Here is a 14899-nt window from a genome sequence, read left to right on the forward strand (position 1 = left end):
ACAGTGATACTAGAACCGTTATACAGGTACAGTGATACTAGAACCATAATACAGGTATAGTGATGCTAGAACTGTTATACAGGTACAGTGATACTAGAACCGTTATACAGGTACAGTAATGCTAGAACCGCACTACAGGTACGGTGATACTAGAACCGTTATACAGGTACAGTGATACTAGAACCGTTATACAGGTACAGTGATACTAGAACCGTTATACAGGTACAGTGATACTAGAACCGTTATACAGGTACAGTGATACTAGAACCGTTATACAGGTACAGTGATACTAGAACCATAATACAGAACCGTTATACAGGTACAGTGATACTAGAACCGTTATACAGGTACAGTGATACTAGAACCGTTATACAGGTACAGTGATACTAGAACCGTTATACAGGTACAGTGATACTAAAACCATTATACAGGTACAGTAATACTAGAACCGTTATAAAGGTACAGTGATACTAGAACCGTTATACAGGTACAGTGATACTAGAACCGTTATACAGGTACAGTGATACTAGAACCGTTATACAGGTACAGTAATACTAGAACCCGATACTAGAACCGTTATACAGGTACAGTGATACTAGAACCGTTATACAGGTACAGTGATACTAGAACCATAACACAGGTATAGTAATGCTAGAACTGTTATACAGGTACAGTGATACTAGAACCGTTATACAGGTACAGTGATGCTAGAACCGTTATACAGGTACAGTGATACTAGAACCGTTATACAGGTACAGTGATACTAAAACCATAATACAGGTACATTGATGCTAGAACCGTTATACATGTACAGTGATACTAGAACCGTTATACAGGTACAGTGATGCTAGAACCGTTATACAGGTACAGTGATACTAGAACCGTTATACAGGTACAGTGATACTAGAACCGTTATACAGGTACAGTGATACTAGAACCGTTATACATGTACAGTAATACTAGAACCGTTATACAGGTACAGTGATACTAGAACCGTTATACAGGTACAGTGATACTAGGACCATAATACATGAACAGTGATACATGCACAGTGATACTTGGTAAAGTAATTCTAAAAATGGTATCACTGGTAAAACATTTACAGTACAAAATATTAACAAAGTATCAACTCAATCAAGCTGTATATACAGCGGAATATACCATAAATATCACACCAACATACGTTTCAATATATACCAGATCCAGGGAATCAGATGTTACAATGACTTCATAGAAAGGAGCATTTCAGGACAAAATTTTTTTGATGTTCTGAAGTATTTAAAGCATATTTTCTCGTACATTCTCAGATACTGAAATATGAGGTTCGTTCAATATATCCTCGGCTCTAGTACACACAAAGAAAGTGACAAGTCGTTAGAGTTAATATTTCAATTGTAGTTACAGAGGGTAGGAAAATGCTTTATCAAACTGTTCATCTATTACACACTTATTCCAACTGAATAAAATGTACCGAAAAAGAAAGTAGTAATGATCAGAAAAATATCATGTGAACAAGAATTGTCTTTCTTGTGCCAAATTCATAAAAAAAAATACCTATGATTGCACAACAGGTTGGACTTTGTGTTCCACAGCGGTCCCATGAGCCATTTGACTTATAATGTCGGAATCGTTGTCGTCTCCATTTTGAGTGTCGTCATCAGTGTCCTCCTCATCGTCATCTCCTGTATCATCATGATCATCATTGTCTTCCGTGTCTGCGTTGTCATCGCCATCATTGATAGAATCGTCAGTGTTGCCATTGCCTTCCGTATCGTTACCATCGTTACTGCCAGCAGACGTATCTTTATTGGACTCATCTGTTTCAGCCTCACTTGGAGCACCATCCTCAGGAACAGTGTCGGACTGTGCATTACTGCCGTTTCCACAAACCTTTGTTGATGTCACGGTTTGATGACACTTTCGCCTTAGCCATATGGTGTATGTAATAGATATAAATGGTTCTTTTGGACAACAGGCATAATAAAGGTTCTCTCGTTTTACTTCCTGGTCGACGATCTGGTAATCAGGATTTTCGCTGTAGTCTGCCATCAGCAAACCATCCCCATCAATAGTCATGTTCAAATCCGCTTCGTGATATGTCCATGATCCAAACTTTAGTGGACATTTGAAATCCCCCGCCATTACGTTACTGCGGTCTGAACCTTTGACCTTTTCGCAGTAAGCAGTTACTCGTGTACCCGGAATCCATTGGGCGTTACCGTCTTTGTCGACGATCACTCGGATGCTGGCGTACGTCTTTCCAGATGTAGCGGCGGCACTGACAATAAAATCATTATATTATATATGTGATTAGTATCAGTTCATTAGGGTGTTGTTTTTTCCATCTAATGTAATATTGAAATTGTAGGCTAGTTTAAGTTGACGCTAACACACACCCCTCCCCCCTTCACCCCTAACAACCCCATTTGTTTATCATTTTACGGTTAGAATTCGATTATCAGCCATACATAAGGTATTCTTCTTTCAGGGTGTGGAATTTCATGTGACTATACACGTCGTTCAACATTCAGAATTTGAATGTAGCGAGACTTGACCGATGATATTTTCAACATTTAGAAATTAACGGTCACACAGATCAACAGATGAAAATCAGAACTACACACCATTATTCCCTAGTATTGAGTGAAAACAACATATTATACATCTACAATGCTAATACATTCTTACTTGTTATATAATATAATGTCGGGAATCCACACAAGATCGTCGGGAATGTTGATGTGATCCACCTGCGCGTAATCGTCTGGATTCCAGTTTAGCCGGCTATCCTGCCATTTCATCATTTGCCACGTGTCTGCTGTCAACACGCGCTGATCCTGTGTACGGAATAGGACGTCAATAATTTATACAGCGACGTTAAAACATAAAACAACGACCTTGTACAAATATTAATATCAATAATTTACACAGCGACGTTAAAACATAAAACAGCGACCTTGTACAAATATCAATATTAATAATTTATACAGCGACGTTAAAACATAAAACAGCGACCTTGTACAAATATTAATATTTATAATTTACACAGCGACGTTAAAACATAAAACAGCGACCTGGTACAAATATTAATATCTATAATTTACACAGCGACGTTAAAACATAAAACAGCGACCTTGTACAAATATTACACAGCGACGTTAAAACATAAAACAGCGACCTGGTACAAATAATATGAATAATTTACACAGCGACGTTAAAACATAAAACAGCGACCTTGTACAAATATTATTTTTATTATTATCATTGCATTCTTAACGGCCCGTCAACACATAAAAGGTCATTAGGGCCATCAACCGGTAAGGCCTTATACAAATATTAAACATCGAACAATAAACACTGTTATACAATGTAATTTCCTTTTTAATCAGCAGAAAAATAGATAAAAGGGTTATAATTGGTGTTTTCTATGGAGTGTAATGTCTGATACTGGTGTTTTCTATGGAGTGTAATGTCTGATACGATAGTGGAACAAGAAATGAAGATCATTAACTATGAAAAGAAAATTGAAACAGAAAATAATAAATGTACGGAGCCCGTTAACTGACATGCTCCATACTTATTTTATTTCGTTTTTTCGAAATAATAATGCGTTTTTTCGAAATAATATTCCGGTTTTTTTTAAATAAGTATGGAGCATGTCAGCTAACGGGCTCCGTATAAATGCATTCCGTTTCGGTTTTTTTTTCTTTATGAAAAACACATCGTTTTTGCTTCACATGATTTTTAAACAATCGCAAAACTTTGAACGATTTACTACATGTAGGAACCTACCATGGTAACAATGTTGGTGAGAGTGAGACTATGTGATACTTTCACAGTATGGTCAGGACCAGTAGACGGACGAGCATGTCTGTTGTAGCTATAGAACAGGTCCTCCATAATGTCTTCCTCTGGTATATCAGAGCGACCTACAAAAAATTAGCAAAGTCGAAATCCACAGAAGGTATCATCAATACAAATGAAATAGAATAAAATTTGAAAAAGAGAAAACGACTTCTCCATTCATTCGTTCTATCCTGTTGCCAATACGGATCAATAGGAACCTATATTATGATACATCCTGAGTTCTTCATTTCAACATCCAGTCCTATACCTACAGATAAAGATGATCGCATCCATAAGATAATGGATAATTCAGACATGACCTATAAATTTAAAACATTATAGCATCTAGAAATAACCCGTCTCAACAATTAATATCATGATACCGAAATTAAATAAAGAATTCAGAAAAAAATATAGCTACATCACTCATGTAGGTAAGTATACCATTTAGTAGGGAACTATCACTAATATAACTTTATTCATTAAAGAAAGCCCTTTTCTAACATACATTTTCATTTAAAAGAAGTCATATGGCCGACATCGTAGGTCGTGCTGCTCAGTGTAATGTCGCTATGTCATAGTAATTAAGTTTCGTTTGAGCTTTAGTCTACACCTTTTCTATCAGAGCCTGGTAAAAAAACTAACCTTAACCAGAACAACACGTGTCCTCAGCCTTAAAACAATTAAACACATCAGGCTTAAAAGTCTTATCAAGCTTGACAATTAATCTGGAATAGAACGCGAATTGACTAACATGCAAAGCTGCCTTGAGGACGCAACAAATGCGTGGCCTTTCAATAACGAACAGAGAACTACAGAGAGGACATTCTTGTCGAATACCATTTTAAAAAAAACTCTCAACGACAGATGAGTTTACGCTAAAAGGAGAAATTAAGTTAATTACATGACAGACAATAGAATATTGGAAAAGTACATAAACATTAACAAAATAAGCAACGTCAAACGCCGACTTTCATTAGTTTTGAAGTAGATTCGGTGGACATAATTAAAATCTCATCATGGATTTTTTGGTTTCGATCAGGAAATACCAGCGAAATCAAATCATGCTCCAGAGTCAGTGAAGCTCGGAAGAATAGGAGACAAGTCAGAGACACCTTTAGGTAAAGGTTACAACATCGTATCACACACATACACAGAGTATATGAATTAATAACATGCATATTTGTTACACCAGGGGATCTGCAGTCACTTTACCACGACTACACACGTACGGATTAAAAACAGGTTAAAACAATAAAAAATATTGCTTTACAAAACCCTGAAAACAAATGTTGGTAAATATGTATAAACTTGTGAGATAATGAGTCACCGCTACCCTAACAATTAAGACAAATACATTTCTAGCCCAATTTGTGGGGATAGTGTTCTACTTGCCTGGTTACTTCAACGATTCTTAATTTTGAACCAGCTTCAAGAAATTAAAGGAACTTTCAAATTGAAAAAAACAGACGCAGCACAACCATACTTTTTAAACTTGTCTAATCACACGCGATATGGTCTTATTAAGGCCCTTAACGTCACTGGCTAGTCCAAGAAGGACGAAACAACTGTATGATGTAGCATCATTGATTAGTCCAAGAAGGACGAAACAGCTGTATGATGTAGCATTATTGATGAGTCAAAGAAGGACGAAACAACTGTATGATGTAGCATCATTGATGAGTCAAAGAAGGACGAAACAACTGTATAATGTAGCATCATTGATGAGTCCAAGAAGGACGAAACAACTGTATGATGTAGCATCATTGATGAGTCAAAGAAGGACGAAACAGCTGTATGATGTAGCATCACTGACGAGTCCTAGAAGGACGAAACATCTGTAAGATATATAGTTTAATATGTTTTGGCTCTACTTATCCAACTCTAAATCATCAAAAGGTGCTATTCACTTGTGTGTCTTTTGTGCAATCTTATGGTTGCTTTTTGAACGGGAAAGACATTGCTTATCTTAGTGTTTTCTTCTCAAACATAACTACGTGACACAAAGTGTTATCGTTGTAAAAAGTAGTGTGGTGGCCTAGTTCTGCTATAGAAAGCATGCGCAGTTTCATACATGTCGTCGGTAAAAAATATAGACATTATATTTACTCATTGAATATCTTAAAGAAATGCTATATTGATGCTGAATATATTATATTATCTACTGCTAAAGTCCTGCTTTCTTCCCAATTTACCAAGTTTCCGTCAAAAATATTTAAATCATATCAACTGAACACTTTATAAATAACATAAATAATCTGAAAGTATATTAATAGATATAAAAATATGTAAAAGACTAATTAATATATAATTAAAATAACTTTACTTACAGTTGACAGAGACCATGAGAAGAATGGGAATATAGATTATCCTCAACATGCTTAGAGTTGTGGTTATGCTACCAGTGAGAGAGGAAGAGTCCCGCGCTTCTTTATATAAACCAAACTCATCGCCAAGCAGGTCAGCGCTTTGTTGGTTTAATGGTATACCGATCAATCCTGTGTATGACGTTATGCTTTTAAAACAAACCGTTCTTTAAGGTATCATACACGTGAAACTGGAAATATTAAATAATCTATATATGTGTTTGTTATGTATTTCACTTCTTCACTAACTATTCTGGAGTTAAGTTGACGACAACAAACCCTTCAGCTAACAATACTCACAAATCTGGTGGCTAACCTTTAGGTCAAAGACCTCGATGGTTCCCACGCAAAAGAATTGGAGCATGGTAGCACAATACATCTGGCGAAACCCACTCAATTAGACATATAAAGCTTAACACCAATAGTTTATATATACCATTATTCTCATAATTTCAAATCTTTAAAATAAATCATCGTTAAAGCATATTGGTGACCAAGTTTTATGCTAGAAATATATTTATTTCCCACAAATGATTAAAAACTTCTAATGTTTTATTTCATTTTTTCGGTATGTGTTGAAGAGCGGTATGATTATCATTCTGTGACTACCAGGAGCTGGGATGTAGAGCAGCATTATAGGAATGCTTACATACTCGTGCCATTTGTTGTTGTATCTAATATACATTGGATCCGATGAAAGCAATGACATTTAGGCATAACCAATATCAGCTTTATCGCATAAGACATTCCACTATATATTTTAATACCCGTTAGGATTTGTCTTTGTGGATTATACCAACTTCTTTCTAGTAAATAGAACTATATTCAAAGAAGAATGAATTCTAATCAGTGGCAGATATGCCTTTTCTCATCCATACTTTCCAGTGACGCACGGGTGTTTGACCGCTACGTCATTGACCGAATTGTTAAGTTAACCTTTCATCAGTACATCCAAGAGAAAATTGACATCACGGATTTTGAGAATGTATATCTCTACTGATTATGTTTCAATGTGTCTGTGTTCTTTTTTTTTAAATTTCATTTTTTAATTGAAAGACGTCAATATTATACCAAAATACGATCTTCAGTTTCTAAGATATAAAATATAGCTATCATGTATTAGTCATTGTCTGTTTTGTATGTTGCCAAATACTATTGCTACTTATGTGCAATAAAATATATTTAAATGCAAAAAATCATTCAAAATATGTATGTTGCACATGTATCTTTCGTGGCGAGTTCAGCAATAAAAATTGTTGGTTTGTTATCATTAAAAATGTTTAAAATCTTTTATTCAATCATTTATGTTCAAGTAATGATGTATGGAAGATTTATAACAAACGTCTTCTTAGTTAAATTATCTGAGCTGGGATTGACGGAAATAAGAAAAAAAAGACGATTTTTTTTTCTAAATGCAATGAATAGGAAGATAACTCCAAACTCTTTGTCAACGCTATCGACAAATCAATGAAGCTTTAATTGGCAGAACTTTTTTGACGCCAATTCTCCAAGTACGGACGGTCCTTTCTTTGTAGTTCTTCATACGAAGTACTGTAGGCAATATAGATATCAACTTATATTTGTAGAATTTATAACATAATCCACTTACAGTCTGAAAAATGATATTATCTATATGTATTCGTCAAACGTCTGACGCAATCCTGAGCGACACTTTTAATCAAATGGTAGAACATCTTCGGTGGAAATGTCTGATTTACGTCATGTATAACAATGAAATCAGCAGTATCATGCTTTATATTACTCATAACATATTATTACAAAAGGTTATCACTGTATACAATATCCCTACAGTGACAAAATATAACATCAATCAATGTAACTGAATTACAAAATATGGACGTGTATAGGACCTTGACTGATATCTCGTAAGTCACACACAACTGTGGACTGATATCTCGTACTTCACACACAACTGTGGACTGATATCTCGTACTTCACACACAATTGTAGACTGATATCTCGTAAGTCACACACAACTGTGGACTGATATCTCGTACTTCACACACAACTGTGGACTGATATCTCGTACTTCACACACAACTGTGGACTGATATCTCGTAAGTCACACACAATTGTAGACTGATATCTCGTACTTCACATACAACTGTGGACTGATATCTCGTAAGTCACACACAATTGTAGACTGATATCTCGTACTTCAAATACAACTGTGGACTGATATCTCGTACTTCACACACAACTGTGGACTGTGTGGGCTGATATCTCGTACTTCACACACAACTGTGGACTGATATCCCGTACTTCACACACAACTGTGGACTGTGTGGACTGATATCTCGTACTTCACACACAACTGTGGACTGATATCTCGTACTTCACATACAACTGTGGACTGATATCTCGTACTTCACACACAACTGTGGACTGATATCCCGTACATCACACACAATTGTGGACTGTGTGGGCTGATATCTCGTACTTCACACACAACTGTGGACTGATATCTCGTACTTCACACACAACTGTGGACTGATATCTCGTACGTCACATACAATTGTAGACTGATATCTCGTACTTCACATACAACTGTGGACTGATATCTCGTACTTCACACACAACTGTGGGCTGTGTTGGCTGATACCTCGTACTTCACACACAACTGTGCACTGATATCTCGTACTTCACACACAACTGTGGACTGATATCTCGTACTTCACACACAACTGTGGACTGATATTTCGTCCTTCACACACAACTGTGGACTGATATTTCGTATTTCACATACAACTGTGGACTGATATCCCGTACTTCACACATAACTGTGGACTGACATCCCGTACTTCACACAAAACTGTGGACTGTGTGGACTGATATCTCGTACTTCACACACAACTGTGAGCTGTGTGGACTGATATCTCGTACTTCACACACAACTGTGGGCTGTGTGGACTGATATCCCGTACTTCACACACAACTGTGGGCTGTGTGGACTGATATCTCGTACTTCACACACAACTGTGGACTGATATCTCGTACTTCACACACAACTGTGGGCTGTGTGGGCTGATATATCGTACTTCACACACAACTGTGGACTGATATCCCGTACTTCACACAAAACTGTTGACTGATATCCCGTACTTCACACACAACTGTGGGCTGTGTGGGCTGATATCTCGTACTTCACACACAACTGTGGACTGATATTTCGTACTTCACACACAACTGTGGACTGATATCTCGTACTTCACATACAACTGTGGACTGATATCCCGTACTTCACACACAACTGTGGACTGTGTGGACTGATATCTCGTACTTCACACACAACTGTGGACTGATATCTCGTACTTCACACACAACTGTGGACTGTGTGACTGGTATCTCGTACTTCACATACAACTTTGGACTGATATCTCGTACTTCACACATACCTGTGGACTGATATCTCGTACTTCACACACAACTGTGGACTGATATCTCGTACTTCACACACAACTGTGGACTGATATCTCGTATTTCACTCACAACTGTGGACTGATATCTCGTACTTCACACACACCTGTGGGCTATGTGGACTGATATGTCGTACTTCACACACAACTGTGGACTGTGTGGACTGATATCTCGTACTTCACACACAACTGTGGGCTATGTGGACTGATATCTCGTACTTCACACACAACTGTGAGCTGTGTGGACTGATATCTCGTACTTCACACACAACTGTGGGCTGTGTGGACTGATATCCCGTACTTCACACACAACTGTGGGCTGTGTGGACTGATATCTCGTACTTCACACACAACTGTGGACTGATATCTCGTACTTCACACACAACTGTGGACTGATATCCCGTACTTCACACACAACTGTGGGCTGTGTGGGCTGATATATCGTACTTCACACACAACTGTGGACTGATATCTCGTACTTCACACACAACTGTGGGCTGTGTGGACTGATATCTCGTACTTCACACACAACTGTGGACTGATATCCCGTACTTCACACACAACTGTGGGCTGTGTGGACTGATATCTCGTACTTCACACACAACTTTATTATGTGTGGGCTGATATCTCGTTCTTCACACACAACCGTAGGCTGTGTGGCTTTCTGTACGTGACAATTACAAACGGATGTCATAGAAACAAAAAACCACATATTCCCAAGTATTTCGTTTTTTTTCGCGCATTGATGTAACATGTATCGGTGTTGACCTCGTTCCAGAACCAAGATATAAGTAAACAATCTAGAACTGATACGTTTATCGTAGTAAACGTTTAACGTCATTCTTAGTAATACAATATTCAACAAAGCCAAAAGTCATCTCACATCCGCATTCCGAGCACTGAAACAATGATTCACTTGCTCTCAAGATGTTTCTCTGTGAATTAAAAAACCTTGCTTGATAAAATGAATTAGAGCACATACATGCACCTTACACATGTAAAAAGTGGAGGAAATGAAAGAATGAGGTTAACGCCAGATATTCACCGTTCAATTAAAAAAATACCAAGGGTGTATCTAAAGGATATGTAGGCATATGCAAATTCACACACAATGGACTGTGTAGAGATTTACTTTGGGGCAGCCCCCACACCGATCTAAGGAGGGGGGAGGGGGGTACTTCACACACAACTGTTACTTTACACACCCTGTCAAATTTGCCAAAAAAATTGAAAAAATGATAAACGAAGATTCAACTATTACACACATGCTGAAGGTCTTCACACACAACTGTTGATATATGGCACTCACACACATCTGTCTGATATCCTAATACTCACACACAACCAGATTCCCGTACTTCACACACCTGATGTTACTAGTATTTCACACACAACTTTGTTATGTGTAAATATCACACACAAAAACAATTACGGATGTCCGTAAATTCATATTTCGTTTTTTTTCGCGCATTGATGTAACATGACAATTTCGTTCCAGAACCAAAATATTCCTATACTACTTACCTGATACTTTTCTAGTAAACTTTTAACGTCATTCATTTAATACAATATTGACAAAGCCAAAATTTCCATAAATACGAAACAACGGACTTGCTCTCAAGAGGGGCCTTGCTTGATATGAATTTATATGCAGAACATTCAAAATATTTTGGAGGAAATGATAAATTTACCATGATATTATCCGTTCAATGTAAAAAATTATTCAATTATTTCTTTGTAGACATATGCAAATTAATCAATATATATCAGAGGCAATCAGCAGCTACCATACGTCGATCTGGGGGAGGGGGGAAGGGTTCTCTGTGTAGCTGATTGGAGGGTGGGAAGTGTTTAACATACACATATTACCATTACGATGGTTTCTTGTTCTTTATAGCTGATCTTTCAAAATAAGCCAAACAAGACCAATACATGTACATTTCGTGGTTTACGACGGTGGCACAGCTCGAGACTAAGTTTGGGGAGAACTGATGCGGCGTCCATTCCTCCGCCTCACAAATGGTAATCCCTGAAAAAATGATTATATCACAAAAGGGATGTTTCGAGACATTAACGAAATCAAATCTTCGGTAGCCTCTACTACAACTAATAAATCAAACAAATTTCTTAAACATGCCTCTAATAACTTTCAGTGTTTATTCTATTCCCCCTACTGGACACCCACATCTCTCTTTCTCCCTCTCTCTTCTCTTTCTCTCTCTCTCTCTCTTGATACGATGTGTGCGCAACCCCAACTATGTTTATTGATACGCCCAAAGCTGTAGTTCCTTACATTGCCTAAACATTTCTCTTTCCTGGCTACTAAGTGCTTTGTTCAATTTATACAGTCAAAATATCACAAATATATGTCATTCTTGGCAGCGCCACTACTGACTTTAGGAACTCAATATATCTCTAGTTTTCTTCATGTAACAGCATTTTTTCGCGCAGTGCTTCAAAAGCAACGTTAATAATTTAATATAAAAAAGACTTCACATTCTTTTTATTAGAGTGACAATAGTAATAGGCTTTAGTTTTCCTCGTCGCACAATAGGCAGCAAACGCTTTCTGTTTCATTCTCTCATCAAATGGCTTCTAAAAATTCTCATACTGAAAATATTTAGGGTTCTTGCTCAATGGTAAATTAAAGCGATTAAATATTGGATTTTTGTTTTTGATTGATAACCATCATCTCTGAAAGTCTCGTTTTTAGTGTCGAGTGCCACACAACAGGAAGCAGTAAACTTGAAAATGAAAAGGTAAAGCCTTTCTTTTCTTTTTTCTTTTTTTTTTGAATAAGACATTGACATTCTGGATCGTGTTTCATACATTTACGTCGTCAAACTTTGAGTTCACTTTTCACATTGTTTTAGTTCTTCCCAGCTCCAACAATGGAATTTAGCTCTAAGTTGCCTGGAATGGTTCTAAGATGATCACCAGTTTGTTATGCGTCGTTTCGAGTAGATACGAAATCCAATATGGCCACCATCTTGAAACACATTTCAAACTTCACTTCTCAAGTGTTAAAGATAAGATGCAAATATAAGTTATTTTGTCTTTTTATTTTCTGTCTTGTTTTAAAGTTTTGAAGCATGATTCATAGTGTTCAAACCCTCAAACGCGATTTAGTTTGATGGGTAGTGAGGTTTCCGCTACGAAGCCGTAAAGCGGACAGTCGCGAGGCAAATTCAGCATTTTGTCTTTCACAAGGTTCAACTTGTGTTTCAGCAACACCACAGGTTGTCTGAATATGTATAGAAGCTATTTAGCCACTTGCTGTGGTAGTGTGTGAGCGGATTAAAAGATTATCTGAGCATGATTCTGATTATTCCTCAGCAATCAAAATTCTTTGTCTCCTCATTACGGCTCCCTCTAATTCTGCATGTACACTGTGTATATGCTTTGTGATGTCAGGTACCACATCCAGACCTTTAATTTATATGAACCAAAAACCACTGCTTTATCTATTTTCACTTCAAATAGAATTGTGAGGCATAGGGTTGCTTTCGTGGTAGATCATGGAATGTTGCTCCTCATATAGACAAAGAGGAGTCGGTATATTCTTACAACCCCTACACATCGTAAAATCCAGAGTCGAACTTGGTGGAAAATGATAAAATCAGTATCAAACTGCCATTGTCTATCTTACCATTTCAAAATGGGGACCCCATTACCCACACAACAGAAATCCCAGTTAACGGGGTTGAACATGGTGAGACTGCTCAATCATGCCTTATCTGAATAACATACATGTCAAACATCTCACGATCAACCTGTCATATCTAGCTTGAACTTGCGAGGAATGAAAGTGGTCCTGATGATGATGGTAGTTGGAGAAAGTGAGCACATCGAAATTAATATGGAAGCTAAACAATGTAGGGGACATGACAACATCAACAGTGTAGACGCGGCCTTGGGTACAGTAGACAGACATCACTGTAGACACGGCCATGGCTACAGTAGACTGTCTTCAGTGTAGACACAGGTCATGGGTACAGTAGACAGACATCAGTGTAGACGTGGGTCATGGCTACAGTAGACAGCCATCAGTGTAGACACAGGTCATGGCTACAGTAGACAGCCATCAGTGTAGACACAGGTCATGGGTACAGTAGACAGCCATCAGTGTAGACACGGGTCATGGGTACAGCAGACAGCCATCAGTGTAGACACGGGTCATGGGTACAACAGACAGCCATCAGTGTAGACGTGGGTCATGGTTACAGTAGACTGCCTTCAGTGTAGACATGGGTCATGGGTACAGCAGACAGCCATCAGTGTAGACACGGGTCATGGGTACAGTAGACAGCCATCAGTGTAGACACGAGTCATGGGTACAACAGACAGTCATCAGTGTAGACGTGGATCATGGGTACAGTAGACAGCCATCAGTGTAGACACGGGTCATGGCTACAGTAGACAGCCATCAGTGTAGACACAGGTCATGGATACAGTAGACTGCCTTCAGTGTAGACACAGTCAAGGCTACAGTAGACAGCCATCAGTGTAGACACGGGTCATGGGTACAACAGACAGCCATCAGTGTAGACGTGGGTCATGGTTACAGTAGACTGCCTTCAGTGTAGACATGGGTCATGGGTACAGTAGACAGCCATCAGTGTAGACACGGGTCATGGGTACAGTAGACAGCCATCAGTGTAGACACGGGTCATGGGTACAGCAGACAACCATCAGTGTAGACACGGGTCATGGGTACAGTAGACTGCCTTCAGTGTAGACACGGTCAAGGCTACAGTAGACAGCCATCAGTGTAGACACGGCCATGGCTACAGTAGACTGCCTTCAGTGTAGACGTGGGTCATGGGTACAGTAGACAGCCATCAGTGTAGACACGGGTCATGGGTACAGCAGACAGCCATCAGTGTAGATACGGGTCATGGGTACAGCAGACAGCCATCAGTGTAGACACAGGTCATGGGTACAGTAGACAGCCATCAGTGTAGACACGGCCATGGGTACAGCAGACAGCCATCAGTGTAGACACAGCCATGGCTACAGTAGACAGCCATCAGTGTAGACGTGGGTCATGGGTACAGCAGACAGCCATCAGTGTAGACACGGGTCATGGGTACAGTAGACAGCCATCAGTGTACACATGGCCATGGGTACAGTAGACAGCCATCAGTGTTGACACAGCCATGGCTACAGTAGACAGCCATCAGCGTAGACGTGGGTCATGGGTACTGTAGATAGACATCAGTGTAGACACAGCCATGGCTACAGTAGACA

At 38.6% G+C, this 14899-nt stretch overlaps 1 protein-coding gene across 1 annotated transcript; it reads right to left on the reverse strand.

Moving 5' to 3' along the window:
* Window positions 1–584: 584 nt before the first annotated feature.
* Window positions 585–6381, reverse strand: LOC132552325 (neuronal acetylcholine receptor subunit alpha-10-like). Its single transcript, XM_060216486.1, has 4 exons — window positions 6177–6381; window positions 3793–3929; window positions 2689–2837; window positions 585–2278 (listed from the first exon to the last, which is right to left on the reverse strand). Exons 1-4 carry the CDS (start codon window positions 6223–6225, stop codon window positions 1555–1557), a joined length of 1059 nt encoding a protein of 352 aa, XP_060072469.1. The 5' UTR covers window positions 6226–6381; the 3' UTR covers window positions 585–1554.
* Window positions 6382–14899: the final 8518 nt, after the last annotated feature.

Source organism: Ylistrum balloti, unplaced genomic scaffold, assembly GCF_031769215.1.
Source record: "Ylistrum balloti isolate Yb309-2 unplaced genomic scaffold, AGI_CSIRO_Ybal_v1 Utg370242, whole genome shotgun sequence".
Lineage (NCBI taxonomy): Eukaryota > Metazoa > Mollusca > Bivalvia > Pectinida > Pectinidae > Ylistrum > Ylistrum balloti.